Genomic DNA, 17,722 nt, shown 5'->3' on the forward strand with positions numbered 1-17,722 from the left:
GTGAACGAAAGGCACCCTAATATCCTGTTCCCCCCACTCCCATTTCTCTCCATTCACCTCTCTCATCCGGCCTTTATCTATTGGATACCTCTGAGACAATGCAGGGAATAAAATAGTTAATGCCTGCAAAGAAGAGGAATAATTTGGTTTTAAAAGGAGGGCCCATTGGGCTGGAGTACTGTTTCAATGTTCTTTTTAGACAATTATCCAAGAGCTCCAAATCTGTTTTTTTTTATACTCAACGGCATCATTATCAAGTTATCATCATGCCCCCTGTGTTGTCACACGAATTGAAGCAATGAACGACTTTATTTCACGTGTCACATAATTAAAAGGGATCATATGCAGCTTGGCAAATAGTAAAGTGAAAAATACATACCTAGTTGCCATTTCCTTGCACACATTGTCTCCATCATCCAGATGGGTAGGGCTGGTTCCAGCATCGCGATGGCCATGTTTGCAAAACAAATGGAACCTGGAAATGAGAATGTGATTGTGGATAAATGGGCACAATGCTTATTTAGATTTTTGACTGTTTTCCTTTCTCTCTCGCTCGCTCGCGCTCTCTCTTTCTTTCTTTCTGTCTTTCTTTATCAGGTTGCCATGACCCATTTGTCTGGTGGTAATTGACTTGTGGAAGAGGTTTACTGACACATAGACACATTTTACCCAGACAATTGCATAATCTCAATCGCACATACACACACACACACACACACAAAAGCCAATTGTAATGCGGATGTGATTCCTTTTAACATGGGATTACAACTCATAAGACTTGAAATAATACTGTAGTTTACCCAGAAATCTATTGGGAGGCTTAGTGTTGATCGTGTCTTACATTTACAGGGGGCACAAATATAGGTTGACCGTTTTGGTTGTTTATCACTTCATCAAGAGGGACTGACAATTGAAACTTCCAAACATACATGGCTTCAGTGTTTTGCATATTTGTTTTCTTACCTGCCGCAATAAGAATGTATGGATCCTTCATAAGAGTCAATAGTGGTGTTCCTTTTTGACTCTGTAGAGTGGAAACGAGACAGGAAACACTAACCGTCTAAGATGGCTATCTTACCATGACTGATTATGTACAGCAAGTAGATTTCTTATAGCAAGCAAGGTAATTATACATATTAATAGAGAAGATACAACACATGATGTTATAAGCGAGACTCTTTGTAGAACAAAAATAGTTATTTACATCCACTTTGACATACTCATATGTTATAAAAGCAGTATTTGATGACATAATGCTGATACTACTGTCTCTGAAGCATTAGGGTGACTCAATGATGGAGCCCCATTCATCACAGCAGGTTTTCACATTAATGAGAGTGAGTGTAGCATCCAGCTCGCTTTGAAAAGAACATCTTATTACTTGTGACACTTGTAACAAGACTGTAAAATTGTTGTGAAAGCAAAAGAGACTGTGGTCATGAAAGGGTTAGATCCTGTTTTGATTGGTTCTCGCAATGCTTTCTTGGTTGCTGTGACGGAGGACAACAATCAGGCCCGTAGATCAAATTTAGAAGAGAGGCAACGGATAAGAATCAGCATCTATGGCACATGTCTCTTCTGACTCCAAGACAAAGCCATCAAATAAAGAATGGCTGCATTCTACCTATGTATAAAATGTGTTGAACAGTCTGTGTTGATCCAGCTATCTAGTGATTCAGCTTACTTGAGTGTTGGTGTGAGAGACACTATATTTTCAAGATAATCCTGCTTAAGTGTACAGCCGTGTATGAGGAACACAAGCATTTCAATTGTTCTCTTCTCTTTCCCATAAAACCCTGTGTATAGTTACACGACATATGAATCACAGGACAGTACACATGAAAAGGATTGTTGTACCACAAGATTTGAATGTTAAATGGGATATTGATGATGATCTAGTCATACGGCCCATTTTACTTATTTTCTCAAAATAACATGTCAGGAGAGCAACAGAAATCAGACAGCTCCTTTCTGGCTGGTAGTTCACCTAATTCAGTCTGGCTGACAGGGCCACTCACCTCTGGCTCCACCTTGGAAGGCTGGAGAATAAAGAGCTGTAAAGCTGTGGAGAGACACAGACACTGGACTTACTTTGTTTGCCATGAACACATCTTATCAAATATGAAAATATACTGCTTAAAACCCCCAAAAAGTATCATCATCATAGATTAACCCTCGTGCTGCCTTCGGGTCACATGACCCAAAGGTTCATAACGAACCATCGTTGTGTTTACCCAATACAAAAACAAATAAAAATAATTTTCTTTTAACCTTCGCAATGTGGGGGGTCTGAGACAGCCCAACGGTTAAAAGAAAATGCTTCACTTTGTTTTTGTATGCGGTAAAGTTGTCGCAATACGACGGTGGGTCACAATGACTGATGGGTCAGAACGACCCGAAGATAACACAAGGGTTAATCAATGCCACACTGAAAATAGAAGTGATGTTGGTGTATTGTGTTTTTGAAGAAATGTTTACATGTAATAATTCATATACATGAAATACCTCCATCCAACAAGGCCAGAACTGCCAGGATAAGGAACGGAGCTGTCTTCCCTACAAACTCATACATCACACTCCCGAATGGTGGGCCCACTGTGCAGATAAGAGTGAAAATGTTCAGGAGTGTAGTGATAATAATAGGACAGAGCTACAGTATGTCAACATTCCACTGTCATTGCAGAACATTATCTCCTTAGGGGATGAGGTCCTGCTCCTACTTTAAAAGCTGAAGAGGACCTTTGAATAAAGGTTAGTTGTTTTTTCTGAGGAGGATGTTTATCATGGATCCCAATATTACATTGAAGGCTGTGCACACACCCAGTACTCCCATAGCAAGGCCACCCAGCGCTATGCCGATAGCATTTCCTCGCTCCTCATCATCCGTGTACACACTGGCCAGCATCCCCATTCCTACAAGAGGGAAATGTCTATTGAACGTACCTTGGGACTGATAGGTGAACACTATCAACTGTATACAGTACTAGAAGGGTACAATACATGTAGTCATGTGAGTGTGGTCATGCACTCGCATGACACTGGCTGGGCCCCAGGATCATGTTCTTACCAGCCACAGATGAACATGAAGAACCGACACCTTGCATGGATCTGGCCAGAAACAGCAGAGCGTAGCTCGATGAGAAGGCAAACACTTGACAAGAACAAGAGCAACAATAAAAAATTGGAAAAAGTACATCAGGCACACATTCTAAATGGACAAATTACAAAATGGTATTATTGCGATGCAGTTACGTAGAGACCAGTGCAGATGCTGGGTGATACTTACTAATGGTCGACAGGAACATGATACAAAAGCCTGCAAACATGGGGATCTGGTACCCTATTCTGTAAAGACACAGAAAGAATTGCTTGATACAAACTGTGATACAAAACAAGGCCCAACCATACGTTCTACAATATATTACCTATATTTGCAGGAAGTGCATAGTGCATGTTTATACATTTAACTGACTGATCCCAATGCAAATTGAGTCTATTAACCGTTGTACACCTGACAGATAAACCAATTGCTGCTTCTTGTTGGCATCATACAATTGTGACACTAGATAAAACAATAAAAAAAAGGTTGAGTGGACAAACACCAAGAGAATATGCTATATAGAAACATTTAAGGCCCCTTACTGCCATGTCCCTGACATGCATGACTTCCCTTGTGTTGTCCTTTCTCAGCCAGAAGGTGACAAAGGGGAAATAATAGGATTCTGTTTGTTTGCCTCAATTACAGCATATCTGAGAGTCGACTAGAGACTATAAACACTGATTTCAATATGTCTGTCAATACTGTGCACTGTTAAAGGAAGCATCTTGTTGCTCGTTGTTTTTGACCACACTGACTAATCCTTTCTATAGAGAATATCTGTGTGCACGACAGTGGATGTGTTCAGTGAACAGTGCTTGCCTACAGAAACAGCATGAACAAAAATACTACAGCTGATCACTATCCAAGACAAAACGCTAACCCTGAATTCAGTTCCATATGATCTATATAGATTAGATCTACATAACATGACGTTTGGCCTCTAAATACTATTATTTAAACATTATTACCACACAGCATTTTATTTTACTTCCCACCACTTGAAGAGTCTGTTGCAGTTCCTCCTCTCTATTTTACTGTGATTTAAACATAAATGTTATTCAATGATGACCTTTGACAGAACGGAAGCTGAGTCACTATTTGGGCTCCAGGCTATCAGGAAGCCACTGTGACCTGGGAGGAGACCCCCATCATGTACTTGTGCAGTGAACTCTGAAGAAAACACACTGGCCCTGTCTCCTGTCAGTTCAGCTTAGTGCAATTCACATATACACGTCATAAATACCTGTAAAATCAGTCATAATAGTATGAAATGCTTGGACACACTTATAACCATTATTTACCATTAAGTGCATTAAGAGAAAAAAAAATTGGTGGCATCAAATGCCAGGCAGAACACTGTGACATCCTTTTTAAGGATCTAAATGTCATATCAAATCAGCATGTACAAAGGTTACAATTATATTTATAGCTCTGAAGTTGCATACTTGTTGCCATGCAAACCATGGCAAGTATTTCATGGCAAAAACATCTACGAGACTCACAGGAGGATGGAGGACGCGAACATTAAAAACACAAAACATTTCATACACACATTAAATTGCATTAAACACATACTCTCAGGATGTAGCATTCCAATGCCCAGCTCACAATGGTGAGAGGGAAGCAGTCACCCACCTGTTGGTTAGTGGCCCTATGAAGGGGTTGGTGATCAGCTGTACAGTGGCCTTGGAGGCAAACAGCAGTCCCACTTTGACGTTCTCATTAAGAAGCTGGTCATCATTTTTGATGCAGTCAGAGCTGTTCTGGGGCACAAGGGTGGTAGCAGGGGGCGGGATGGTCCCACCCAAGGGTCTGATATCAGCGGGTTCCCCACTGGTCACCCTGACTGAGTTGTCATACAGGGACACAATGGTCTGGAAGGTTCCGGAAGAGTTGGGTGGTGAGGTGGTGTGATTCTTGACAGTGTTGGTATCAGTGGTGTATAGATAACTTGGAATGATGGGTACTGAAAATAACAAACATGCCAGAATAATGATTAGTGAATCAATATACATCATGTCAAATACTTTCTCAGTTTATATTTACATTACCCTCCAAGAAATTAGTTAGCATGAAGTAATAGGTAGTATAATAATAGTATCAGCTTTTTCCATTTTCATAGAAATTCTAATAGGCTAGATAAATAACGATTACTGTGGAGTATACACAGCACAAGCATCACCTGTCTTGTGTTTTTGCGATTGGTTCCACAAGTGAGGGCCACGCTAGTCATTTCCGAACGCTCTCAGGGAATGAGTGGATCTTATTTGTATCCAACGCGCGTCCGTGCGTAATGGATGTGTCCTAGAAACGCTGCGTCGCCGAGAGGCAATGTCGCACCCAAATATACAGCCGCTAAACGGTCATCAATGTCATGTACAATTGGATTAGACTTGAAAATGGTTTGTATCGTGAAAATGTATTTCCTTCTAGAAAATGCTTAGGATACCTACTATAGTGTTTTCAGACAGATCAACTGGTGGTTTTTGACGTGTATCCTATGGGTAAATCTGTTTTGCATTTCTAAACAAGGACATATTTTGTGTGAGTTGTGTTAAGTCAGTCATGATAGAATATTTTACGATTCCGGAAAGTATTCATATCATTAAGTTAAATGATCCGTTTTAAGTTTGAGTCTATGATGCATGAAATCTGTGTAGCCTATTATATGTAGGCTAACATATGTACAAAAATAAATACATAAATTAAAAACTTAGACGGTTCATTAAACATGCGCTTCTGATTCCGGACTCCTATAGCCTATTTAAGTTCTAACTAACATTGGCCAGATGTGTTTTAGAACCTTGTTGTGGGCATACAAATGTGATTTTTCACCTGATTTAAAACAAGTTGGCACAACAGGTTCGTGGTCACTGCTTTATAGGGTAACGGGTGTAAGATGTATGCCGAGTTGTACCTACCGACCACCGTGAGAAGCATATTATCCAATAGCAAGGCGATGAACACGATAACCAGAATCAACTTCCTTGATTGCCTCTCCTCTCTCAGCCATGTTAATAAATTAAATGATCTGAGAGTGTCTAATCTTCCCATTGTTAAAGTCCACAAAAGAACGAGCGAAAAGAAGGACTCGTTCTGCGGTGGGAAAAATAGACAAACGTTTGAGATCCTCCTGTTGTGAAGATAAAAGAGATAAGTCAAAATGAAATCGTTTCAAATACAGCTGGCTGTTAAAGTGTTATTTTTCTGCAAGTTAATTTTCAGAATAAAGAGTCCTGAGAGTAGTTTATATAATAGCCTAATATTAAATAGGTCCAAACATGTTTGAGACTACTGTATAATTGTGTAGTCGTATAATAAATACAAGGAATAAAAATAAACTGTAGTTGAATGTGCAGAAGTCCTTAAATATCTAACCTTAAATGAACATTTGCGAAATCCTCTTGCAGCAGCAACCGTGGTAAAAAAGACCCAAAGATGCGGGGCGTTTTACTTACTTGACTGATCCTTGACGTCATTCAACCTTTATCAGGAACATCCTTACCTACAGCATCGCAAACTCAATGCAGTGAGAGATGCCCATATGCTATTCAGTGTCTTTCTTGAAACATTCATGTATGAAATACGGATAGGCTATATAGTTAGCCAATTCTCATCATTTTTGAACAATAGGCCTAAATAAATACAATATTTTGCGTCCTCTATGGGCTTATTCCACATCAACCGATTTAGCAAAGAATGTTTTGAATGATTGCTATGAATACATAGGAGAGCGAGGAAAATATAGAGATGAAAGAGAGAGGGGGGCATTTTCCTGAAGAGTCCTGGCAAGAGCATTATACTAGTCGATAGCCTACCCCAATATTTTAACAGCGACTCTTTTAAGGTGAGGGGAATCATAGCGCGTAAACTTTGGCTTGGGGCAGGCTACTACTACTATAAAACATATAACAAATGATTGAACAGAGTCAAACGATGGCAATCAATACTTTGGTTTTCATTTATAGAGCTCAGATATGCCCAACTTTATCTCAAACCATCACGAAGCCGTCTGACAAACTTCCTCTATTGAATAATACATTGCTTTATAGACTGCAATCAAATTCAATTTGTCCGATAATCAAACCAAATTCGTGCGCACTCTTTACAGTGACAATGGCGCCATCGTGCGTTACGTTGACTTACTTACAGTCCCGATGCGGGGCCACGAGAAAATGAACGAATCACACTCTCTGATACAGGCCTGACAACTCGTTACTTCACAGTCTTAGGCTATTAAAGATTCAAAATTAAACAAATCGTTCACGAACGACACATCAATAATCGATGCAACATTTTCAGCTATGAAGAACAAGTGAAGTGACGTCCCCTCAACACAGTCCAAGTATGTTGCTATAAACAGATTAAATTGTTTCCATTGCGACGCAGCTGTTGTGTGCGAATTTAATTCAATTGTGTTTGCATTGTGTTACAGTTATTGTGTTATTAGAACAACACGTGATGTATTATTGCTTGAAGCTTCATGGCGACAGGTTTAGTGTGTCTGCCTATACCATCAACAATAACTTTCCACTGCATGAAAGGATTTCAAGATGCAAATAAGCGCCAGGACTTTCTAGTAAGTAGCCTATCCTAGTTCCTCATATTTCTAAATGTCGAACAGGCTTCTTAGCTATTTGCTCCTGTACTACAGAGAGGTTTTCTCTCAAATACACACCCACTGCTACTTTCATGTACACAAAGGTACAATAATGTGGGGTCATTGCAAGTGAGAAAGTTAACTTTTTCTCCCTATGCATGGTTGAGACCTGTTCCACTTGTCAGATAGCCTACTTTCATCAGTGGCTTACAAGATGGCTGTAACAGTCAGTCATACAACCTTGACATGAAGTGGCTTTCCCTGAACTGGGAATTCACTTAAAGTGTCTACAGTTGGCCTTATATCCGGGTTGGTTATATCCTGGTTGGGGCCAAATTTGACTATACCGGACAATCAAAATATTCTAAATACATACACACTATAAGCATATGCCCACGATAAAAATATACTCAAGATTCCCACTTTAAAAATACTCTAACAATTTTCCCATACTGATGATAAGCATAGAACGTTATTTTCTTTTATCTTTTTATTCTTCATCCAGCTCAGCAATAGACACATTAAGGGATAGAGAGGATCAGTTGGGTATCAGTGAAAGCTTTATACTGAGCCACAGGCTCTGGAGAAGACATCAATGGCTGACACAAACATATAGTTGTACTAGTAAGTGCAATATGTCTATATGTGAGGATATAAATTATGGCATCAGGTTCTTCTTAATTAAATATTCACAAGTCACACATACATTTGAACCTGTTTTAACAGCATTGTGAAAGCAACAAACTGCAAGCAAGAGCATATGCATATAAGCTATAAGTTCAGGTGACAACACAATTTTTGGCACAAAGCTATAGATGTTTAGATTTAATATTACATTTAGTCATTTAGCAGACGCTCTTATCCAGAGCGACTTACAGTAAGTACAGGGACATTCCCCCCCGAGGCAAGTAGGGTGAAGTGCCTTGCCCAGGGACACAACGTCATTTGGCACGGCCGGGAATCGACCTGGCAACCTTCTGATTACTAGCCCGATTCCCTAACCGCTCAGCCATCTGACTCCCTATTAGAATGATCAATCCTTGAGGAAGAATTTAGTAGAATAAATTAATTGTAGACAAATAAAGTCAACATTTTTATTGTTAGGGGTTGGTTGCAAGAGTAACCAGATAAGTGAGGCACAGCAGAAATTAAGCTCTAGGAAGATGTGAACACATCGAAACTCAAAACAAAATGGAAAGGTCAAACAAGAATGTTATTTTCAACTGACCAACCAACCAACTTAGATTGACTATTGCAGCCAAAACTACAAGTATCAAGTAGGTCGAGATGAACTCAGCTTTTGAGCCATTGATTGAACATACAGAAAAAAAAGAGCGATAGAGCCCCCATTCAAAGAGTCCGTAAAGCCACAGACGTGTACATTTTATCATGCTACTGACAATGGGGTAGGCTCAAACATCATGCTCTGGATTCACCCCAAGCTTCCATATCCCAAGTCAGTCAACCTTTGACACCCATCTTGAACCCAAAATGGGGAAGCCCTTGAACTTCAAAGCCACCCAGGCCATGTTGAGACCTCTACTGCTCATTCACTTTCCTCTTCCTCATTGCTTTCCACATTTCCCCCTGTGATACAATGCATGCAACGGCGATAGCAGCTAATGACACGCAACTGGCTCAGCTTGAAGGCCATGGACATTATAGCCATTCCAACAATAAGGAAGAAGGAGGTGAGCATAAAGTACTTGGGGTGGTTGGGCACAATGTCACCAAATCCAATGGTGGTGAGCGTAATGAAGCAGAAGTAAAAGGCATCAAACTGACCTATCTGTGTTTCCCACCTGGGCAAGATGAGGCCTCCGAACAGAATGTAGGTGAACACAACAATGAGGATCAGGACCAGAGGCACATCTAAATGCTCCATGCTCTCCCCTATACCTGTGAAATCCCAGATGACAAAGCCCTTGGGCACAGGAGACATGCGGTTCAATTCGGGGCAAGACATGCTGCGCATCAGTGCCCCCTTTCTGGACAGTTTGTCCCTGGTGATGATGCGCTTGAAGATCTCAGTGTTGTTCCGCAGCTGGATCGACTTGCGCTTGACATCAGCCTGGCTGTGAAGAACGTGCCGGATGTCCATGGGCTCGTGGACCACCATCTCCTGGTTGAAGATGTAGGTACCATCCTGCATAGAAATGTCCCCAGATTTCCCCTGGGCCCGCCTTGGGGACCAGGTGCGGTAGAGAAGCTTGCAGAGGCGGTGCAGGCGGAGATATCCTTTGTAGAGAAGCACGGCGAGAATGTCCCCTACATCCGAGATGACCAGCAGCATAAGGGGAATTCCCAGCATGGCATACAAGATACATACCATTTTCCCAGCCAATGTCACTGGAAAAATCTCTCCATAACCTATAAATGGAGGACAGAGGTTGTGGCATAAGGATAGGTTTGATAGGTGCAAAATCTGCTCCTGGGGATCTATGCTCCTATATGGTTTCAGTCTAATCCTAGTTGTAAAACATGATTCAGCTTGCCAAACAGTTCGTTATATGAATCTCCAGAAACAGGTTAGCAAACCCTTGGGTAAAATGTACAAAGACGTAAAATGGTCTCTGAAACATGCGTACAGCTGTTTCTACACAGTTTCTGAGTTATTAATCTGTTATATTATTTATCACTTAGCGTGTGAATCTGCGTAGGCCTATCTCTGCACAGTTTAGAAACTGTTACAGTTCCTATCGGCAGAGCACAATTGTGCAGTGCCCATTGGGCTTGTGAGATCCGTAGTGCACTTAGTGCAACATGGCAGTGAATGTTTTTAGTCAATATAATTAATCAAAGCAACATTTCTAACGAAGTGCTCGTGCAAACAACTTGGCACGTCCTTGGGTCCTGAGCAATACAGAGGCTGATTTTCATCTTTATTCAGTGGACGGATTTTGAGATAATGGCACCACAGACAGACACATACCAGTGTTTCCTCTATATATACCCTATATTTCGGAGCAGGTTAATGTAATAGTCTAATAGATAATGTAATATTGCACATATTTTCGTCCTATTTCCCCTAAATCAATAAGGTTAGGCTACTTAAAGACACCTTCCACTGATAAAGTATGTTGTAAATGGCATAAATGCTGCCAATTAATAATTGACGTAACAACTTATTGTAAATGGTCAGTAGCCTAGCCGATCGATTAAGGTAGTCGAAAGCATGTACACTGTCTGCTTCATTTGATCTTGATAGGCTAAGCATTCTGTAGCAAATAATAACAATAAACACAATATTTATTAATTAAAACTACTTCAGCATAATAATGCACCTAAAATACAAATGTCAGCAGGGCAGCAATCGCTATCAAACCACAGACGTGCAATTTAGCTAGCAGTGAAAGAATACAAAACAACGAAAATCACCAGTTAACTTAATTTAAATTTGCAAGAACTATAGACGTATACAATAACAGGCTTAAATGAACTGACAACATAAGTTATACGACTTGCCGTTCTCAAGAACGCACACACGCAATCCCAACTGCGGTGTGAAGCGCGTGTCCGTGCTATTCTCCGACATGCACTCTAACAATCACTACTAATAGACGGCCTAACATTTTTTTTGTACAGCCCTATTTCTGATACCGTGGCGGCAGAAATTTAGCCGCGGCGGGCCGCCAAATCAACATAAAGGAAACACTGCAGCTGTCACAGCCCCAGGCGCCCCTCGTCCACGCTCCCAGGCGCCCCCTCAACCGCGCTCCCAGACGCCCCCTCGTCCGCGCTCCCAGGCCCCCCTCCTCCGCGCTCCCAGGCCCCCCTCGTCCACGCTCCCTCCCTCAACCGGGCTCCCAGGCGCCCCCGTGTCCTCGCTCCCAGGCGCCCCCTTGCTCCCAGGCGCCCCCTTGCTCCCAGGCGCCCCCTCGCCCGCGCTCCCAGGCGCCCCCTTGCTCCCAGGTGCCCCCTCGCCCTCGCTCCCAGGCGCCACCGTGCCTCCGCCTCCTGGGTTGTGCGTGGCCTCTCTGCCGTCTCCTGTGCCCGTCCTGCCCCCGGGCCGCCCCCCAGACCTGCTCCGGACCTGCCCGGAAACTGGGTCTTGCCTCCGGGCTGTCCCCCGGACCAGCTCAGACCCCCTATTCTGCCTTGTGGTATGTCCGGTGACGTCCCTTCAGAGGGGGGTACAGTCACGGCCATAGCCATGCCCCTGTTTTTTGGTTTTGCCCTGCCCTAGTGTTTCCCTGTGTCTCTCATTGTCTTCACCTGTGTCTCATTCAGTGTTTTCAGTTCTCGTTAGTCTCAGTGTGCACCTGTGTCTTGTTTGGTTCTGTGTATTTAGGTTCTTGTTTTGTGTCCAGTCTTTGTCTTATCATTACCCATTATCAGTATGAGTACCCGTTTTTGAAAATAAACCCTTTGTTCGACACAATGCCTCGCTACTCTCCTGCATTTGGGTCCTTCCCCACCACTCGCCGTGACACATACACACACACAGTCATAATTCCTGCTTTTATAGTTGGATGATAAAAACTTTATAAACTTAAACTTTAAAAGTGAGTGTGACATGGCGACACTGTGGCCAAAAGGAAAAAAGAAATAGCATACAGATATAATAACAGTTTACTGGTGTAATTGTATGTTAATGAACCAATGTATCCATAAAGCAATTCATGCTAAATGTTTTGTTAATTTCAACCAATAATGAATTATGCCTAATATGGGACCAACTAAGGTCTATGAGGTAGTCTATGACAGTAGTCTGGACTAATGACTTGATGATTTAATGGCAAGGTATGCAGCACTTAAATGTACATTACTACTTCTGGTGTATGCATCATTGACCCTTTGTGTATTTGAGATGATGTGATCACGTGTCTTGGAAAACACAGACTGTTACTGTTAGAACCGTGCACTTCAAGTCTTTGATTATCAGCACCATCTAAATGTATGTATATACAGTATATAAACGGATCATTTGGACTTGAACCACAACCAAAAGGCAGCATACAGTACATATCGTACAGTATCATGAATAAACCAAATGTCTTTGGTGTTCAATATTGACCTCAAGAACTTCTTGACAGTTTTTTTCCCATCCGCAGCTGGGTTCATTAAGAAGGCCCCAGGTCCACCGACTGACACTGATTTGATGTTATACTAATGTGAAGTCTAAAGCTTTACATTGACAAACTTATTTTGGTTACTGTCTTACACACTGCATCTTCTTTAAACCTCATACTGTGAACTTTTGCACATTCCTGCATAACCTGTACAGCTCTTCATTTATTTCAGGAACAGTCATATTGTACATATTTTATAGTATTCTTTATTAGAATTTTAGAATAGCTTATTTTCAGTTTTTCTATTTTTTTGCATATTACTTACAGTACTTTCTTTATCTTTCTTTATATTTGTCTTTATTTATTGTTGTGCACTAACCTACCAAAGCAAATTCCTCATATGTGTAAACTTACTTGGCAATAAACCGGATTCTTACACCTTATTGGTTATTCTTTGCAGTAAAGATCCTGTTCTACATATTAGTCTTGAATGCATCACAAGTCATCAGTCTTTCTGTCCCTGTTGAAGAAATAACTTACACCAGTGGCTTGGCCTGCCTCCCAGTCCCAACTTCAATCAGAAGCCATTTCTAGCCACAGCTGTAGCATTAGTGCCTACATTAGTGTAGGTTTACCATCACCAGATACATATATAGCTTTGTATTACATACAGCGTTGTTCTTCTTTCACTGATGTATTGACACAGAGTTTGACACGTTTGGCCGGTCTACACAATTTAAATAGTATGTCCAAAAATGTCCCAAATATGACCTAACCCCAATTCAAAGTGGTTGTTTTTTTGTAACGCTACAACCACTTAGACATTTCCATGCATTGGTGATCAACAATGTGGGCTTTCACAAGGACAGAACCCAGCCCCCAGCCCTTCCAAGCACCCTTACTTCCTGTGGCCATGTTTTTACTAAGCGTCTGTGGTGTTGTAGAGTGCATCTTCCTCTCAGAGTGTTTCTCTCCATGATTTGTGACCATTCAGTCTGCTGAACAAGCTATTAGCCATTATCTGTTATCTAACCTCCAACCACCCAAGCTATTTCCTCAACTTTAAAGGCCTTCTAAGGTATTATAATGGGGAACTATTTCCACCATTTAATAAAAACCTATCCTACATAAACCATTAACAGAAAAAGTGTAAAATAGTACCTTTAGTTTGATAGATTGACTAAACGGTCATCTAATAGTATATGCAGCCTATCCACTGCATGTGAAGATTCCCAGAATCACAGTGCTTAATGATGCAAAGCTATGTATCTGATTATTGTAAACCTACACTAATGTAGGCACTAATGCTACAGCTGTGGCTAGAAATGTCTTCTGATTGAAGTTGGGACCGGGAGGCAGGCCAAGCCACTGGTGTAAGTTATTTATTCAACGGGGACAGAAAGACTGATGACTCACTGATGACGGGATGCATTAAAGTATCATCTGTAGAACAGGATCTTTATTGCAAAGAATAACTAATAAGGTGTCTAGAAGGTCTGAGGTCGATCCTGGAAACTAAAGACCTTTGGTTCATTCATTATTCTATAAGATATATACTGTATGCCGCCCTCTGATTGTGGTTCAACTCCAAATGATCTCATCATCGAGATTGTCCAGATGAAGTTAATGCATTTTTCTTAATAGAGACAATGATTCATTTTGTTTAAAAATATGTGATTAGCGTATTGGTCTATTTCTTTGATTGTGATTGTGAAAACTGATATAAAGTGGATTATTCTATAGATATGCCTGGGAGGTACCCAATTTCAGTAAGACATACTCGCCCATTACTGCATGTTTGTGCCTGAAAATGTATTTTCCTTATTATACAGCCCATGTACACTTGTATGTATCCCTTTTGGGTATGTTTAATAAACAATAACACAGGCCAAATCCTAACCGTATTTTTAAGGTCAAAGTATATGTAGGCCTACTGAAATACATAATAATCAAAAAAGTATTAATCAACAGTTTAGGAATAATTACTTATTTCAAATTGAAAGGTAATGATTTTAAGAGCAAGAGCATGTTTAAAGCTTCAGTGCTTACAGGCATTAAATGTTGTTTGATCACATGGTTGACTGCTTAGGTCTACTATGAATTGACGGAAAGAACATGTGTCCTCCTTTACTGCCTGGCAACACCACACACAGAAAATTCAGAGCAAAAAGGAAAGCAAAAGAAAAGAAAAATCTATATAGCCTATCCCATATTGTCCAAGGCCACCTACCTTATTGGATGAAAGAATATGCTTATTTGATTTGAGTTTGAAGTTTACAAGTTTTAGACAGCTGGGCTGACAGTTGAAACTTACCAACAGTTGTAAAAACAGTGCAACAGAAGAACAAGGATCCAAAAAATGTCCATCTGGTGGGATGCTGAAGCCAAATAGACTTAAAATCTTCTTTGATTTTCATCTTTACTGTTTTCACTTCTTCTCGAGTACAAGACGAATTATCTTGAATAGAAAAACGTAGAAAAAAATCTATATTAATAAATACAGTGTACAATTGTAGTCTAGTAGGCTAGAAGGCTACCTATATTGTGTACTACATTTTATAGTCAGGCTTACTGCTCAAATTTGCAATATAGTAAAAGGAGAGATTTTACCTGACCTGTTCAACCTTACTATGTCACATAAAAAATTATCATAATCCTCTTCTCCTGTGGGCGCACTGTTCCCCTCGACATAGTTGAATAATATCGCGCCCAATGCGGCATATCCAATGAGTGAAACTATGAGAAAAACATGAGGAAACACTTTCCAGATTCTGGCAACACATTTGGACCTTTCTTCCGAATATCGATTGTTTTTTGCCAGAGACATGTTCCAGTCTTAATTGAGCTCGCGTGTTGTTAACTTTTGAATAGGCTACATAGCCTGCATTGTAATCCTATCAAATCAGCCAGAACAGTCGAGGATAAGCCAAGCATGAGACTGTAAAAAACGCAGACCGCACCATCACTTCAGAGCAAACACTGACCCTCCCTACTCCCCTTCTCGTGTAATACTTTTCATCATCTTGGTAAATACGCTGTGTCAGTTTGAATCAACCATTGGTGAATAAACCAAGTCACTTCACGTACAACGCGTTTTTGTATATATTTTTTTAAAAACGTGCATATTAGTATCATGTTGATTGCTTTAGAATGTAAATCTTCTTAGCTCTGACATTTATTTGGTCTACACGGGTTGGTTGTCACAAAGCTCATTACAGCCACACTTGGGGGCGCTGTGTAAAATTGTTTTCAACAAATGGGTGCCCTCTTTGTCTGAGCTCATTCATGTTGTCAGTATGGAAATAGAGCTAGCATTCCTGGCACAAGAGAATACATTTACATTTCAATGGGTAATAGTAACTATTTATTTGCATAACATTTCTTCTGTAACTTTGTACGTTTAACTTATCTCTATTTTGTAACTTTTGTTTAAGAGTAGAAGGGAATAGCTAGACTTTCAGTACATTTATCAGATGCTAGGTAAAGCCATGTGGTTTCTAGCTAAACATTTAGCTCAAGAGTTCAGATGGGGTTGGTTGTTACAGTGGTATGGGGGTTGTCACAGTTAAATATACAGCAATATTGTTACAAAAGTGTTTAACATTTTATCTTCATGATTCCTTTTACTGATGGATTCTGTTTTTATTTAATGTTTTGCTTTATTAAAAGCCTTAAAGGTCCCATGACATGAACATTTCACATTAGGAGGTTATTTAACATTAATGAGTTCCCCTAGCCTGCCTTTGGTCCCCCAGTGGCTAGCAATTTTGATAGGTGTAAACCAAGCCCTGGGTATTCTTCTCCGCCTTTGAGAAAATAAAAGCTCAAACACTGAAAATGTTCCTCTTATGTCGTCATAAGAGGAAAGGTTACCTCCCCTTTCTCTGCTTTGCCAGCCCAGAGAATTTGACCCGCCAATGAGAAAACGAGCTACGACCTGCGAACCCAATACCTGCGAACCCAATATTATTTTTTTCTCGAGAGACAACATCGCTTGCAAATGTCCGAAGCATGGCAGTTAGCCCCGCCTCTCTCCTCCTCATAGCATTTAAAGCTACAGACACAGAAATGGCACGTCCTAAGGAAAGCTCATTGTGGGACTGCTCGTAGTGGCTGTAATTCTGCACCAAGGTTGAATTTCGGGAAAGAGACTTCAGATACGGTATTAGGGGACCACTAAGGCCTATATAAAAGCATCCAAAAACAGCATGTCATGGGACCCTTAATATTTCTATGCCTGCCTCTTTATGTGGATAAATAAACATCCAAGGGGATTTGAACACATATTGCAGAAACTGTATTGTTTAACACATTACATCTTGTTTTAAGAACATTTGTAATTGTTTGGTATCTCTAGGTTAAGAAAAAACATTATTTATTGTTGCAAGTCGCATTGGCATTGACAGTGACAACCTACCTCACCCCCTGTGACAACCAACCCCACACTTTCTCAGACTGTATTTTGTGGCTTATGACTTCATGTTAAAACATGTTATGTTGATAAAAGTGATATTAATTCACACCCAACACCTTAAGCTTTGGACCAATAATGAAATTCGGCTTCTATAGTTTACTAGTGCTGCGAAATACTGCAGAGTAAAAAGTGTGACAACCAGCCCCGGTCTCCGCTACATCAAACAGGTGTCAACATCCATTCTAAACTTAGTCTGTTTCAATTTTTTACGGTAGTTTTTAGAGAAGCAACCGGCTAAAATAACAGCATATGTTCACAATCCAGCTAGATCTTAATCTCACCAAGTTGCATTAAGAGAGTAGTGACATTCATATCGATTGATTTAGATTTTCTGTTGATTTTCTGACATTTGAAAGGCAACCTTAATGCACCCTAATAGCAATTGATGATATTGGGATAGCCTTGGAAACACAGATTTCTTTTTTTATCACCTTTCTGAGCATGATCTAGGCCTATTCTATAGTGATGCATTATGTAGCATAATATCACAACAGCAAACATGTGTTGAAGTGTATCGTGACCTTTTGTACTTCTTG

General features: G+C 40.5%; 2 protein-coding genes across 3 annotated transcripts in view; both read right to left on the reverse strand.

Moving 5' to 3' along the window:
- The window catches only part of LOC134022758 (synaptic vesicular amine transporter-like), a 10,550-nt gene extending 3,971 nt beyond the window's left edge, over positions 1-6,579 (reverse strand). Inside the window, exons 1-10 of the mRNA XM_062464507.1 lie at positions 6,479-6,579; positions 6,022-6,233; positions 4,736-5,066; positions 3,287-3,345; positions 3,068-3,151; positions 2,821-2,913; positions 2,506-2,595; positions 2,019-2,062; positions 964-1,024; positions 380-475 (exon numbers count right to left, since the gene is read on the reverse strand). Of these exons, the coding sequence (XP_062320491.1) occupies positions 380-475; positions 964-1,024; positions 2,019-2,062; positions 2,506-2,595; positions 2,821-2,913; positions 3,068-3,151; positions 3,287-3,345; positions 4,736-5,066; positions 6,022-6,233; positions 6,479-6,579 (1,171 nt within the window). The remainder of the gene's footprint in view (positions 1-379; positions 476-963; positions 1,025-2,018; positions 2,063-2,505; positions 2,596-2,820; positions 2,914-3,067; positions 3,152-3,286; positions 3,346-4,735; positions 5,067-6,021; positions 6,234-6,478) is intronic.
- Positions 6,580-8,232: 1,653 nt separating this feature from the next.
- On the reverse strand, positions 8,233-15,802 carry kcnk18 (potassium channel, subfamily K, member 18). 2 transcript variants are annotated; one of them, XM_062464609.1, is made up of 3 exons: positions 15,323-15,802; positions 15,027-15,170; positions 8,233-10,070 (listed from the first exon to the last, which is right to left on the reverse strand). In XM_062464609.1, exons 1-3 carry the CDS (start codon positions 15,537-15,539, stop codon positions 9,247-9,249), a joined length of 1,185 nt encoding a protein of 394 aa, XP_062320593.1. In that variant the 5' UTR covers positions 15,540-15,802; the 3' UTR covers positions 8,233-9,246. The 2 variants fall into 2 exon arrangements, with proteins under 2 accessions (XP_062320593.1, XP_062320594.1); XM_062464610.1 differs by having other exon boundaries at positions 15,328-15,456.
- Between the last annotated feature and the right edge of the window lie 1,920 nt (positions 15,803-17,722).

Source organism: Osmerus eperlanus, chromosome 6 (assembly GCF_963692335.1).
Source record: "Osmerus eperlanus chromosome 6, fOsmEpe2.1, whole genome shotgun sequence".
In the NCBI taxonomy this organism is placed as follows: Eukaryota; Metazoa; Chordata; class Actinopteri; order Osmeriformes; family Osmeridae; genus Osmerus; species Osmerus eperlanus.